The sequence below is a fragment of the Coregonus clupeaformis genome, unplaced genomic scaffold (assembly GCF_020615455.1).
Source record: "Coregonus clupeaformis isolate EN_2021a unplaced genomic scaffold, ASM2061545v1 scaf0228, whole genome shotgun sequence".
In the NCBI taxonomy this organism is placed as follows: domain Eukaryota; kingdom Metazoa; phylum Chordata; class Actinopteri; order Salmoniformes; family Salmonidae; genus Coregonus; species Coregonus clupeaformis.
The window spans coordinates 81,479-96,942 of NW_025533683.1; the positions used below are offsets into that span (position 1 = coordinate 81,479).

The 15,464-nt window shown below is 45.0% G+C and overlaps 2 protein-coding genes across 5 annotated transcripts; both read left to right on the forward strand.

Annotated features, from left to right (window-relative positions):
- The first annotated feature begins 60 nt into the window (after positions 1-60).
- Positions 61-4,136, forward strand: LOC121558179 (speriolin-like protein). The gene is made up of 5 exons (XM_041871669.1): positions 61-302; positions 1,215-1,415; positions 1,812-1,936; positions 3,163-3,368; positions 3,830-4,136. The coding sequence occupies exons 1-5, from the start codon at positions 131-133 to the stop codon at positions 3,954-3,956; spliced, it is 831 nt and encodes a 276-aa protein (XP_041727603.1). The 5' UTR covers positions 61-130; the 3' UTR covers positions 3,957-4,136.
- A 1,334-nt stretch (positions 4,137-5,470) lies between these two features.
- On the forward strand, positions 5,471-15,436 carry LOC121558168 (sphingomyelin phosphodiesterase 5). 4 transcript variants are annotated; one of them, XM_041871647.2, is made up of 8 exons: positions 5,471-5,810; positions 6,726-8,036; positions 8,452-8,527; positions 13,144-13,284; positions 13,578-13,667; positions 13,889-13,952; positions 14,095-14,254; positions 14,543-15,436. In XM_041871647.2, the coding sequence occupies exons 2-8, from the start codon at positions 6,837-6,839 to the stop codon at positions 14,654-14,656; spliced, it is 1,845 nt and encodes a 614-aa protein (XP_041727581.1). In that variant the 5' UTR covers positions 5,471-5,810; positions 6,726-6,836; the 3' UTR covers positions 14,657-15,436. The 4 variants fall into 4 exon arrangements, with proteins under 4 accessions (XP_041727581.1, XP_041727580.1, XP_041727583.1 ...); XM_041871646.2 differs by having other exon boundaries at positions 6,729-8,036; XM_041871649.2 differs by having other exon boundaries at positions 6,816-8,036.
- The last annotated feature ends 28 nt before the right edge of the window (positions 15,437-15,464 follow it).

Here is a 15,464-nt window from a genome sequence, read left to right on the forward strand (position 1 = left end):
TATTGATAACAACCTATTTCATTTGAAGATTTGATTTATAGCACAGACGGAAAGGGTCTGCAAACTGTCGGGTTGTGCCTCAACTGTCTGAACGCCTGAAGTAGGCGCTTGGAGACGGAGAAGTGTCTGGATGGATATGAATACCGAGGGGGGCGGTGCGTCATTGCGCTTGGAGAATGAGAAACTGCGGCACGAGAATGACGACCTGAAAATAATGCTTGGCCTGATGAAGGAAAACTTTGATCTGAAGTCTAAGCTTCAAACCTCCACTCTAACCAGCGACACTGTCAGGGAATCGACAGGTAACTGTTCAAGTATCGTTTACGCATTGCAATCTCCATCTCCTGTGTGGGTGATGGTGGTGAGTGTGTCGCTCTTTGCCACTAGAGGGCATCCAAGACACGTGACACGTCAGTACAGTTCGCGTTCATCGGCAGGGTTAGAAAGGCATTGAAGAAAATTGGAATTGGAGAATTGGATTTGGAATTTCAGTATACATCGTGAATTGAAATGGAATGAATCCCAACTCTGCAAGTCAGTACTGCCATGCAGGTCCTAGCAACAGCACCAGCTAAGATCTTGGACATATAATAATAATAATAGGGGTGGCAGGTAGCCTGGTGGTTAAGCGCTTAGGGCCAGTAACCGAAAGGATGCTGGTTTGAATCCCTAAGCCGACTAGGTGAAAAATCTGTCTGTGCCCCTGAGCAAGGCACTTAACCCTAATTACTCCTGTAAGTCTGCTAAATGACTAAAATGTAAATAATTTATTCAATTTATTATATAGCTCTATTCATTACATAAAGAAATCTCAAAGTGATGTAAAGCAACAACAAAAAACAAGCAATTTAAAAACAACGTTAAGTGCATTAGTTGATCTACTGTCAAGAGACTGAAGGTTGAGAATGTTAATGGTCCCGTTCAATTGCTTAGACGTTGCCAGATCTTAAAACGCCTGTATATGTATTTTACCTATCGGCTAACCATATGTTATAACAATCTGGCAGTCGATGACGTGGCAGGCAACCATTGGTTGATGCATGCGACGTCTAAGCAACCCATGGCTTGAGTGAGGTGAGCGGAGGGAGGATGTGGTCAAAGGGGGAGAACATCTACATATATTTGCTTATTATTTTTGCCAGGTCTCGTTTTGTCTCAATTTGTCACCCTTTTTGCATTTATAATTGATTCTGATTAGAATTTCCTACCCCCAGGCAGGAACACAACTATTCAGTGGCAAGACACCGTGGATGAGGACAGATTCAAACATGAGCTGCATCAATCGTCCAAACATCCTCACAGAACATCTTCCCCGATTAACCTGGAGTCTTACACCAAGCGCTGCATGTGCACAGACCCACGAGAACATGAAGAGACTGCAAGCTATTCTTACGTCATGTCTCAGAAGGTGAAAGGTGTGTGAAATGGTCGTTTGCTTATCACAACTTTGGGCATGATCCTTAGAGATATGTTAGTCAGAAATGGAATCCCCATTTTGTATCAACTGAGCTGATTATGACAATATTGTAATAGCAGAATATAAAAATATTTATTCAAACCTATTGGCTGTGTCCCAAATTGCAGCCTATATAGTGCATAACTTTTGACTAGGGCCCATAGGGCTCTGGTCAAAAGGAGTGCACTATATAGGAAACAGGGTGCCATTTGGGATGTTATATTTTGTTTAGAATAGGAACATTTTGTTAAACTACCTGTGGATTCATGTTTATGTTGGTGTAATGTGATCTATTGGAACTAATCCATGCAGATTCAGAGGTTGGTGTTGTAATGGTGTTTATGTTATTGTTCAGATCCAGAACGGTTGGTGGGGGAGATAGCCTTCCAGCTGGATCGAAGGATCCTGTCCTATGTGTTCCAGGGCCAGACCAGACTCTATGGGTTTACTGTGCTCAATATACGAGACAAGATCATTCAGGTGGGAACGGTGTGTGTGGATCTGCATCTGTGGTCCTTTACACAAAAGGCTGATATTCCAGTTTTTGAATAATAAGAACGTTTAACACCATATTCCTTCCTTCTGTCTGCTTGTCACGAGTGTCAGTGTAATGCGGTGGGTCGAAGTCAGGCACAGGACTCAGAACTCAAAGAAAACGTACTTTACTAACAAGTAAAGAAACAAATACAAAGTACCTCCACACAGGGAGGAGCAAACCCGCTCACCAAACGACACACGAAACGAAATAACAAACACGCACAAAACACAATGGGAGCCACCGGGTTAAATAGGGAAGGAGTAATTACGCGATGGGAAACAGGTGTGTGACAATCAGACAACAACAGGTAGAACATAGAAACATAGAACATAGATCAGCAGTAGCTAGTATTCCGGTGACGACGAACGCCGAAGCCTGCCCAAGCAAGGAGGAGGGGCAGCCTCGGCAGAATCCATGACACTGCTAAGGGATAATAGGCTAGTTTAACACCATATTCCTTCCTTCTGTCTGCTAAGGGATAATAGGCTAGTTTAACACCATATTCCTTCCTTCTGTCTGCTAAGGGATAATAGGCTAGTTTAACACCATATTCCTTCCTTCTGGCTGCTAAGGGATAATAGGCTAGTTTAACACCATATTCCTTCCTTCTGGCTGCTAAGGGATAATAGGCTAGTTTAACACCATATTCCTTCCTTCTGTCTGCTAAGGGATAATAGGCTAGTTTAACACCATATTCCTTCCTTCTGGCTGCTAAGGGATAATAGGCTAGTTTAACAACAGGGTGTGGTGGGGTGCCATGTATTCATTTCAGTGATTCACACATAGATGGAATTCAAAGCCTCCAAACTGGTTTCTTCCCACGTCAAAATGGTTTTCCATTTCCTAAGAAGTTAATTGCAAATCTGTTCTTAACAAATGTGTAAGAGAGTTGGATAATGGCATGTACAGTATAACTGAATTAGAAACTCTACAGGCTAATCCCACTCCCATGAGACTGTGACTGCGTCCCTTATGGCATCCTCTAACCTATATAGTGCACTACTTTTGACTGCGGTTGCATCCCAAATGGCACCCTATTCCAAATGAGCCCTATATGGGCCCTGGTCAAAAGTAGTGCACTATATAGGAAATAGGGTGCCATTTGGGACTCACATTCTGTGTTTCACTCAAACCAAAGCCTTGACCCCCTCCCCCCTCATTTCCTCAGGTGTCCACACACCCTCTGACAGGGAAGGTGGACGAGGGCTATCGGCTGCAGCTGTCCCAGCGTCACTCTGAGCTGATGGCCAGGCTGAACCATCTAGGCTATAGTATGACTCTCCACCCCCCCTTCACAGAGTTCATCATCAACACCTATGGCATCCTGAGGCAGAGGCCTGACTCCTACAGCACTCAGGAGCTGGGATACAACAGGTGATGATGAAGCTTCAGGGTACAAGCTCGGCTGTGGTGTCACAGCACACCTTTCCTGCCATCAGGTCGGAGGTATCGGACAATTACTGTAAATGCCGTACTGCATGCTTCGGGAGGAGTTTCATCCCTGCGGGGGGATATCACCATGATGATTCATTAACAATTCTATGAAGCTTCCTCCTATATGTGCAGGTGTGGCGGGGTGAAGTACTAGGACTTTATGGGACTATTTACTGTTGTTTGTTTCCTGCCATGTTACAATGTGGTTTATGTATGTAATGTGTGGTTTATGAATGTAATGTGTGGTTTATATATGTAATGTGTGGTTTATGTATGTAATGTGTGGTTTATATATGTAATGTGTGGTTTATGTATGTAATGTGTGGTTTATGTATGTAATGTGTGAGCTGTGGTAGGATTTTCCTCTTGTAGGACAATAAACAACAATCTAATCTAAACAGCCCGGACTTCCTGAGGAGAGTAGTGATCAACGCAGCCCCCTCCAAGCTGCTGAAGGATCTCCTGCTGCTGTTCAGCTGCCTCTCTTTCATGGCCAGGCAGGACGGCAAGCCCCTCTTCCTCTGGTAGACGGGCTGGGACTAGCTCTTGTCCAGGGCGTTACGTGCAGCTTGCTGACGCTGAGCCTTTTATAAACGTTTAGGACCAAAGCTAGACTGGGACCGCCACACAGACCACCTCCCTCCACAGCAGAGCAGTCGTCTGTGGAGAGTCAAGCTTTTACACTATAAACAAATGACTCGAACTCAACTCTTAAAGTGTCTACGCTTGTATTGCTTTGGAGACAAGTGCTCTCTCATACAAACTTCACACACCCTCCACAGGGACTCATTCAGACAGGACAGGTCTGCATCTCCTGCATTGGACCATTTCCTTGTTTAGCCTACAAAGGGGGAGTATTTTTTTAAATTAATATTTTCCGTTCACTTGGTTTGTTGGTTGGTTGCACTGAGGGTGGTTTTGTGAGTTACCTGACATTATATTTCCATATTGAAATGACAGACATGGGAAACATGGACAGAATAAATACTTCCAGGGCTCATTGGGCCAAAAAAAAAGAAGCATTTCAACAAAGAAAAAGCAGCCTATGTTTAAGTATGCTCATTTTCATATACACCGAACAAAATGTTAACACAACATGTAAAGTGTTGGTCTCATGAGCTGAAATAAAAAATCCCCGAAATTTTCCATACACACAAAAAGCTTATTTCTCTCAACTTTTGTGCACAAAATTGTTTACATCCCTGTTAGTGAGCATTTATCCTTTGCCTAGATAATGCATCCACCTGACAGGTGTGGCATTTCAAGAAGCTGATTAAACAGCATGATCATTACATTACATTTACATTTTACATTTTAGTCATTTAGCAGATGCTCTTATCCAGAGCGACTTACAGTTAGTGAGTGCATACATTTTTCATACTGGCCCCCCGTGGGAATCAAACCCACAACCCTGGTGTTGCAAGCACCATGCTCTACCAACTGAGCTACAGGAGGCCCTACACATGTGCACCTTGTGCTGGGGACAATAAAAGGCCACTTTAAAATGAGCAGTTTTGTCACACAACAATGCCACAGATGTCTCCAGTTTTGAGGGAGCGTGCAGTTGGCATGCTGACTGCAGGAATGTCCACCAGAGCTGTTGCCAGAGAATTGAATGTTAATTTCTCTACCATAAACTACCACCAACGTCATTTTAGAGAATTTGCCAGCACATCCAACCGGCCTCACGACCTCAGACCATGTGTAACCACGCCAGCCCAGGACCTCCACATTCAGTTTCTTCACCTGCAGGATTGTGGACATGGGGGTGGGGATGGGGTGCTGAGGAGTATTTCTGTCTGTAATAAAGCCCTTTTGTGGGGAAAAACTCATTCTGATTGGCTGGGCCTGGCTCCCCAGTGGGTGGGCCTGGCTGCCAATTGGGTGGGCCTGGCTGCCAATTGGGTGGGCCTATGCCGTCCAAGGCCCATCCATAGCTGCGCCCCTGCCCAGTCTTGTGAAATCCGTAGATTAGGGAGGGTCTAATGAATTTATTTCAGTTGACTGATTTCCTTATATGAACTGTAACTCAGTAAAATCTTTGAAATTGTTGCAGTTATATTTTTGTTCAGTATAGTTGCCTTTCAATACGTTCACCTCACTTGTCACTTCAGACGAGAACTCAAACGGTGGGAAATAAGCAGCGTGCATGCCCAGCAAGGGAACAATTACGCAAACTGTCTAGACTAGAGTTGGCTACTCCCCGCGCGGGACAAGTCGTACACCGGTCGCTGGAAATCCTTGTATTCTATTTTATACAAGAATATTGAATGAAAAATATCCACGGCATGACAAGGCCAACTTAGCTGTAGCTACTGTTACATGTATTTAGACGGATAAATTCACATTTTATGAAGGAAGTGGACTCTTCTATGCAGACAGGTAAGAATGCAGGTGCCTAGCTCATGTTAGCTAACCTAGCTAGCTAGCTAACCAGATAGCTACAGCTGCCTAACTAGATCACCTATCTTAGCTAGCTAGTAGCTAACATTCGTCCACGAACGTGTGGCTATATAAATGAGTAATACGAAATTGGCTTGTTCGTGAATGATACATTGTGCATGTGAGCACCTGCTACCTAGCCCAAATTAGTGAACACTTTCAAACTGGTTGAATTAGCCAGGTAGTACTCCATGTTAGCCGGCTAGCTAGCTAACCAAGTCGCGTCAGTTGTGAGAACAGCATTTGGAGCGAGTCGATCATTTTAAAGTAACAAGCACACACTACAAAAACTTGAGAAGCTATCGATATCACATTATCATTAATGACTAATGTTGATTGGCATGACAGTGTCAGCAGAAATGAGTCCACTCAGGACGGGTGGCGTCATTGTAGGAAGGTGTGGGGATTTCTGGAGCCTGTGGACAATTTTGAACGTTGGACCGACCCTAGTAGTATCAATAGTACACATCTGTCGCTATAGCGATTAGTGAATTCGTGCAAATGGTGACGTCTGGATTAACAGTAGTTTGGGTAAAATACCCGTATATTCTTCTCCTCTTTCCCTCCTTTGCAACAATGTATGTCTGTCTATCCACCAACCCAGCCCTTCATGTGCGCGCAGCTCAGTAAACCAATGTAATCTGCCTTTCTACTCCAATTGATCGCGTGCACCATGACGCACCAGCTGTCGCCCAGCCCACTTGGGTTGATCCTGGTTTCCTGAACGGGAGTCATTTCCCTGAAAACCACTCACTGGCAAGCACTATTGATTTACCTCACTAGTCGAGCCAGGAAAGGTCAGAAAACACCCTCTACATGTCCTGTCTGTGTGTTGTGTTCTGCGTTTACTTCCAGTAGATTCCAGAGTGTCAGTCAGATGGTGAATAACCAGAGTGAGGTGAGCAGCTGGGAGCCCTGATGCCTGCTCTCCCTATTTGTGTCCAGAGGTGACTGAAGGAGGGAGGCATGGTTCTGCGGGAGTCCCCATTCCCCAACTGCTTTGTGGAGGGCCTCCATGCAGTGGGCTGGGGCCTCATCCTGCCCTGCTTCTGGTTCCTGGACCGCCTCATTGCCGTCTGCATGTCCACCAGCCTGGAACGCACCCAGCGACACGAGCAGGAGTGTTATCTCCACCCTCTCAAGGTCTTCTTCGGCTTCATCCTCTTCCTCGCCCTCTTCCTGGTCACGGCTCCCCTGGCCTTCCTGGGGTTCCTGCTCTGGGCTCCCCTCCAAGCCGCCCGCAGGCCCTTCTCCTACCACCAGGAGCCCCCGTCAAGGCCAGCACCAGCCGATGAGGGGGAGAGGAACCTGGGCTTTGAGGCAGGGGCCAACAAGGCCACTTTTGGCTTTGCCACTGCCAACCTGTGTCTGTTGCCAGACGGCATTGCACGCTTCAACAACCTGGGGCACACGCAGCGCCGTGCCACCGCCATCGGCCGGAGCATCGTGCAGGGTGTGAACCGGCCACACATCCGCATCTTCGTGGACTCCCCCAGCAGCTGTGGCACCCTCAGCCCCTCCAGTAGCCTGCTCCCTGGCCCCTCCACCACCAGCCCTGTCTCATACGGTGCTACAGACCCAGCCTTCCAGCCACCACCCCAGGCTCCTCCTACTGTGAAGGCCCATTCAGACGAGGACCAAGCTGACGGAGCAGTCCCAACAACAACGACGCCCCCCAAGCCCAGTGACTCAAACTGTGTGGTGTACGTGCCCTGTGACGACACCGAGGACCCTTCCCCTTCTCCTGCCCCTGTCATCAACACCAACCAGAACTCCAACCAGCAGGGCCGGAAGGGCCACAGGAACCCTCCGCGGGCTCTACACACTCAGGGGGTCGCCCAGCGCGGCCAGGCTGGGCAAGACGACGTGCCCTGGGAGGTGTCCTCTCTCTTCCCGGCCAACGTGGACATCCTGTGTCTGGAGGAGGTGTTTGATAAGAGGGCAGCTCTGAAGCTGACCAACACCCTGGGGCCCCTGTTCAACCACATACTGTATGATGTAGGGGTGTACGCCTGGCAGCCTCCCGGCAGCTGCTCCTCCTTCAAGTTCTTCAACAGCGGCCTGTTCCTGGCCAGCCGTTACCCAGTGCTGGAGGCCCAGTACCACTGTTTCCCTAATGGCCGGGGGGAGGATGCCCTGGCTGCTAAAGGCCTGCTCTCTGCCAAGGTACCACTCATCACAGAGATCCTATTACATTACTAGAGGGGATGAGGTCAAAGACCCTCAGAATTCTAGAATGGGCTGATAATGGCAGCCATTTTGATTAAATTAAGGAGAAATCCAGTTCTAATTTGTAATTCTATGCCACTCACTGTCATTATAGCTCTTGTCTTTCTCACCTGCACTTTGTGTTTTTTTTCTGCTTATAATAACTGTGATATGTGTTAGTTTTTTTCCTGCTAACCTTAGTTGAATGCACTGACTGGAGAGCGTCTGTTAAATGACTAAAATGTAAATGTAATGTAATATCTTGTTGCCATTAACGCTCCTACTGTATTGTGTTACTGTTGTCAGTTATTGTATTGATAATAGCCACTCCCTTTTAGTCGTAGGTGAAGTAATGGTTTGTGGGTGTTCCCAGGTGCTAGTTGGCCAGAATCAGAAAGAGAAGAAGCTGGTTGGATATTTTAACTGCACACACCTCCATGCACCTGAAGGCAAGTCATCTTCATTCATTTTTTACTTCATTCAAAATGGCACCTTATTCTCTATTTACAGCACTACTTTTCACAGCTCATTATAATGTAGCTACTACATTGTAGTTACACTGTTTATGCACACCACATTTATATACTGGATTCTTTATATATTGGTATCTACTGCTGTAGTTCAGTGCTTTCAGAAATTATTCAGACCCCTTGACTTTTTCCACATTTTGTTACGTTACAGCCTTATTCTAAAAATGGATTAAATTGTTTTTTCCCCTCATCAATCTACACACAATACCCCATAATGACAAAGCAAAAACAGGTTTTTAGAAAAAGTTGCAAATGTATTACAAATAAAAAAACAGATCACATTTACATAATTATTCAGACCCTTTACTAAGTACTTTGTTGAAGCACCTTTGACAGCGATTACAGCCTCGAGTCTTCTTGGGTATGACGCTACAAGCTTGGCAAAATGTAGTCCCCTGTAGCTCAGTTGGTAGCGCATGGTGCTTGCAACGCCAGGGTTCTGGGTTCGTTTCTCACGCGGGCCAGTATGAAAATGTATGCACTCACTAACTGTAAATTGCTCTGGATAAGAGCGTCTGCTAAATGACTAAAATGTAATATAAATGTATTTGGGGAGTTTCTCCCATTCTTCTCTGCAGATCCTCTCATGCTCTGTCAGGTTGGATGGGGAGCGTTGCTTCACAGCTATGTTCAGGTCTCTCCAAAGATGTTCAATCGGGTTCAAGTCGGGGCTCTGGCTGGGCCACTCAAGGACATTCAGAGACTTGTCCCGAAGCCACTCCTGCGTTGTCTTGGCTGTGTGCATAGGGTCGTTGTCCTGTTGGAAGGTGAACTTTCACCCCAGTCTGAGGTCCTGAGCGCTCTGGAGCAGGTTTTCATCAAGGATCTCTCAGCACTTTGCTCCGTTCATCTTTCCCTCGATCCTGACTAGTCTCCCTGCAGCTGAAAAACATTCCTACAGCATGCTCTACCACCATGCTTCACCGTAGGGATGGTGCCAGGATTCCTCCAAACATGACACTTGGCATTGTGCCCAAAGAGTACAAGTCTTGGTTTCATCAGACCAGAGAACCTTGTTTCACATGGTCTGAGAGTCCTTTAGGTGCCTTTTTGGCAAACTCCAAGCGGGCTGTCATGTGCCTTTTACTGAGGAGTGGCTTCCGTCTGGCCACTCTACCATAAAGGCCTGATTGGTGGAGTGCTGCAGAGATGGTTGTCCTTCTGGAAGGTTCTCCCATCTCCACAGAGGAACTATGTAGCTCTGTCAGAGTGACCATCGGGTTCTTGGTCACCTACCTGACCAAGGCCCTTCTCCCCCGATTGCTCAGTTTGGTCGGGCGGCCAGCCCTAGGAAGAGTCTTGGCGGTTCCAAACTTCTTCCATTTAAGAATGATGGAGGCCACTGTGTTCTTGGGGACCTTCAATGCTGCAGAAATGTTTTTGTACCCTTCCCCAGATCTGTGCCTTGACACAATCCTGTCTCCGAGCTCTACGGACAATTCCTTCGACCTCATGGCTTGGTTTTTGCTCTGACATGCACTGTCAACTCTGGGACCTTTATATAGACAGGTGTGTGCCTTTCCAAATCATGTCCAATCAATTTAATTTACCACAGGTGGACTCCAATCAAGTTGTAGAAACAGCTCAAGGATGATCAATGGAAACAGGATGCACCTGAGCTCAATTTCGAGTCTCATAGCAAAGGGTCTGAATACTTATGTAAATAAGGTATTTCTGTTTTTTATTTTTAATGAATTTGCAAAAATGTCTAAACCTGTTTTTGCTTTGTGATTATGGGGTATTGTGTGTAAAATAAATAATTTAATCAATTTTAGAATAAGGCTGAAACTTAACAAAACGTGGAAAAAGTCAAGGGGTCTGAATACTTTCCGAATGCACTGTATATACTTGATTCTTGACATAGCTAACTATAATATCTACTGATGTGCATATCATTCTTAGTATATATTTTTGCTGTATATACGCACAGATTGCATTTGTTTTCATGATTCAGAATTATTTGGTTGTGAGAACGTAAAAACTGAGTAAAAATTCAAACGGACGACTAGAAAAAGCTCAAGCCACGTTTGTTCAATCCACTGGGTGCCTCAGCTGCAAGCACAACATACAAGCACATATCTATACCTTCTGACTAGGAGGCAACTCCTTGTATAACTAAGATAAACAATCCTTCTCTGTTGCTAGGCAGGAACTAAGTATGTTCCTCTTACTGGTGTTGTCATGGCCCTGCATGAGTCTAGAACCTTCATTGGAGCGTGGAAGTGTGTGTGAGATAGGACTGTAGTTAGGTAGTCTTCGGGGTGGGCCCCTCTGGCCCCCCTCCCAGAGGTTTCTTCTCTCTTCAACTGTTGACCTTATTGAGTTGAGTTCCACATCCCTCCTGGTCCTAGTTCCACAGCAACTGGCCTACCTTATCAGGAACTGGGACTAGACTGTTGCTCTGTACCTCCTTCCTTAGAAATATTAATATTCAGCAATAACATGTTTGAATAGACAGAAGCTTTCTGCACTTCCCATCGTCTCATTCTTTAACTTTCCACTAACAAAGTTCCTATTCACCCTTCATTGACCCCTAACATATACAGTTCTTATACAGTGGGGAAAAAAAGTATTTAGTCAGCCACCAATTGTGCAAGTTCTCCCACTTAAAAAGATGAGAGAGGCCTGTAATTTTCATCATAGGTACACGTCAACTATGACAGACAAATTGAGATTTTTTTTTCCAGAAAATCACATTGTAGGACTTTTAATGAATTTATTTGCAAATTATGGTGGAAAATAAGTATTTGGTCACCTACAAACAAGCAAGATTTCTGGCTCTCACAGACCTGTAACTTCTTCTTTAAGAGGCTCCTCTGTCCTCCACTCGTTACCTGTATAAATGGCACCTGTTTGAACTTGTTATCAGTATAAAAGACACCTGTCCACAACCTCAAACAGTCACACTCCAAACTCCACTGTGGCCAAGACCAAAGAGCTGTCAAAGGGCACCAGAAACAAAATTGTAGACCTGCACCAAGCTGGGAAGACTGAATCTGCAATAGGTAAGCAGCTTGGTTTGAAGAAATCAACTGTGGGAGCAATTATTAGGAAATGGAAGACATACAAGACCACTGATAATCTCCCTTGATCTGGGGCTCCACGCAAGATCTCACCCCGTGGGGTCAAAATGATCACAAGAACGGTGAGCAAAAATCCCAGAACCACACGGGGGGACCTAGTGAATGACCTGCAGAGAGCTGGGACCAAAGTAACAAAGCCTACCATCAGTAACACACTACGCCGCCAGGGACTCAAATCCTGCAGTGCAAGACGTGTCCCCCTGCTTAAGCCAGTACAGTGCAGGCCCATCTGAAGTTTGCTAGAGTGCATTTGGATGATCCAGAAGAGGATTGGGAGAATGTCATATGGTCAGATTAAACCAAAATAGAACTTTTTGGTAAAAACTCAACTCGTCGTGTTTGGAGGACAAAGAATGCTGAGTTGCATCCAAAGAACACCATACCTACTGTGAAGCATGGGGGTGGAAACATCATGCTTTGGGGCTGTCTTTCTGCAAAGGGACCAGGACGACTGATCCGTGTAAAGGAAAGAATGAATGGGGCCATGTATCGTGAGATTTTGAGTGAAAACCTCCTTCCATCAGCAAGGGCATTGAAGATGAAACGTGACTGGGTCTTTCAGCATGACAATGATCTCAAACACACCGCCCGGGCAACAAAGGAGTGGCTTCGTAAGAAGCATTTCAAGGTCCTGGAGTGGCCTAGCCAGTCTCCAGATCTCAACCCCATAGAAAATCTTTGGAGGGAGTTGAAAGTCCGTGTTTCCCAGCGACAGCCCCAAAACATCACTGCTCTAGAGGAGATCTGCATGGAGGAATGGGCCAAAATACCAGCAACAGTGTGTGAAAACCTTGTGAAGACTTACAGAAAACGTTTGACCTGTGTCATTGCCAACAAAGGGTATATAACAAAGTATTGAGAAACTTTTGTTATTGACCAAATACTTATTTTCCACCATAATTTGCAAATAAATTCATTAAAAATCCTACAATGTGAATTTCTGGAATTTTTTTCTCATTTTGTCTGTCATAGTTGACGTGTACCTATGATGAAAATTACAGGCCTCTCTCATCTTTTTAAGTGGCAGAACTTGCACAATTGGTGGCTGACTAAATACTTTTTTTCCCCACTGTACATGTAAATTACTCAATAAGGTATAATATGATGACAGGAATAATTATATTTCAAGACAGAATCCGACAGTTGTTAATTGGATTTCTTCTAAAATTGTTGATTTGTTTCTAGTTTTCCATTATTTGAGTACTTGTTTGACATTTTACTGCCCTGTTAGGAGCTAGTAACACAAGCATGTCGCTGCACCATCTATAACATCTGCTAAACTGTGTACGTGACCAATAAACTTTGATTTGATTTGATTTTGATTTGGGAGGCAGACATTGTCTGTTCAGCACCAGTCTCTCTTTTCTTGTATTGTAATGGGGTCAATAGTGTTTTATCACACGTTGAGATAACTGTTCCCTGTGTGTCCTGTGCTATGATTTTGCTGAGCAGGTGAAGGGGAGATCCGCTGTGAGCAGCTCAACATGATCACCAAGTGGATCCAGGAGTTCCAGGCCACCAATAGCAAGCCTGATGAGGTGGTCGTGTTTGACATGCTTTCTGGGGATTTCAACTTCGACAACTGCTCACCTGGTACGTCTGCATCCCAAATGACACCCTATTCTCCACAGTGCACTAACTTTAGTGAGAGCCCTATGGGCCTTGGTTAAAAGTAGTACGCTATATAGGGAATAGGGTGTCGTTTTTGGACACATTTCTGTTTACATGTAGAGTACATTGGCTCTGCATGCAGTTTGTTTTGAGAAACAATGTTTACAAGTGCCTGGTCAAAATTGTATAGATGGGTATCTGTGTGGGCTTGATGTCATGAAACAGGTTTCAACATTGTTCCATGTTTTTGTGTGTTTTGTCCTTGGACTGTCCAGATGACAGTCTAGAACAGAAGCACAGTCTGTTTGAGGAGTACAGAGACCCCTGCCGGGTCGGGCCTGGCCAGGAGAAGCCCTGGGTCATTGGTGAGTTGGACTGTTGCACTATTTCTTGATGTGCTCATTTATGTGACATGAATATAATGTTTTTAACCACTTGTATAGTCAGTCCCCTGTACAATCCCCAGCCCACGTTGAAGTATATTGTCTGTTGTTTTATGTCTTGTAAGGAGTTTAGTTTTTTTTTAACCAAGGCACATTTCTGTGGAAACAGACAATAACATGTTTTGTTATGTTATATTGTTCAGGCACTTTGCTGGAACAGCCTACTCTGTATCATGAGGATGTAAGGACCCCAGAGAATCTTCAAAGGTATGCTATCCCTCAGACTGCATTTACTGAATGTAGTCAATGGGCCCTGGTCAAAACAAGGTAGTGCACTACACCACATAGTGAATAAGGTGTCATTTGGGACATGTGCTAAGTTCCTCTGATCCCATCTCTGTCTCTGTAGGACCCTGGAGAGAGAGGAGGTGAGGAAGCAGTACATCTCCTCTCCTGTGGCCCTGGACGGCTGTCCCCTGGTCTACCCTGAGTTGGGTCAGCCCTGGGTGGGGCGCCGCATTGACTACATCCTCTACAGAGAGAGCTCCATCTCCAAGCACTGCCAAACTGTACGTGTTTCCATACATTTCCCCCTCTCTGGTTAGCTAGCTAGGTTAGCTAACATGAGCTAGCTATCAGATACCTGCATTCTCATTTAGCTGTATAGAAGAGTCCACTTCCTTCATGTTCTCCTCTCCCCACTCTTGACTTCCACCTGTATTATTGAAATGATAGCTTGGAACACCACGAGGATGTGTTCTAGGAAATGTGTCTGGCTGCAGTCATCACAACAAAATGTGTGCCTATTCATTCTGTTTTGATTGCAACCTTTTCTCCTGTCTTTCTTTGCCCTGTAGGAAATCGAGGAGTTCACCTTTGTGACCCAGCTTGCTGGCCTCACCGACCACATTCCAGTGGGCCTGAGGCTCAACGTGATCCTTGACTCAGACAATGCCCAGTCCGAAGAGTGACAACCCAAGCCTGAAATCCTTTGGGGAGAAGGGAAAGACATGTGCTTCATCCCAAATGGCACCCTATTCCCTATATAGTGCACTACTTTTGACCAGAGCCCTATGGGTGCCATTTGGGATGCAGTCATCCACTATGCACCACACACACCACACGGGTACAACAATAACTTTACTTTGGACCGTTCATTTTCACAGCAACAATTACAATGAAAATGCCTAGGGGTTATGGTGGGGGTGAGCTGGCCTGCATCCTCAGTCAGAGAGATTGGATGTGCTTCCCAAATGGCACCCTATTCCCTATATAGTGCACTACTTTTGACCAGAGCCCAATGGGAAATAGGGTACAATTTTGGACAGTACCATTGTCTGGTAGCTGCTGGATTAAAACCAATATTGATTTGCTGATGCTGTGTACAGAGACCAAATCTAAGCTGAGTAATAACATGACTCACTGAGTTATATATCCATGTGGGCCTTTTCAGGTCAGGGGCATTGATAACTCATTTTTATACAGTCACAATCTTACTTTTGGTAAATTGTTGGTACTGAAAGTAATATTTTATATTTTTTCACTCTGATTTCATGATAATGACAGTGGAAAATAAATTATCTCACTGAAATGCACAAACTGTTTGTCTCTTACTGCCTAGAATGGTGGTTAAAATATTTGAAGAATATTTGCTGGGTGGTGATACTATGATGAAACCAAGAACAGTAACACATAATTTCATAAATATGGATACATTCTGAAACCCTTATAAGCAGTTGACTGTATGGGTTTAGAGCGATTAAATATAAAAATGTCATT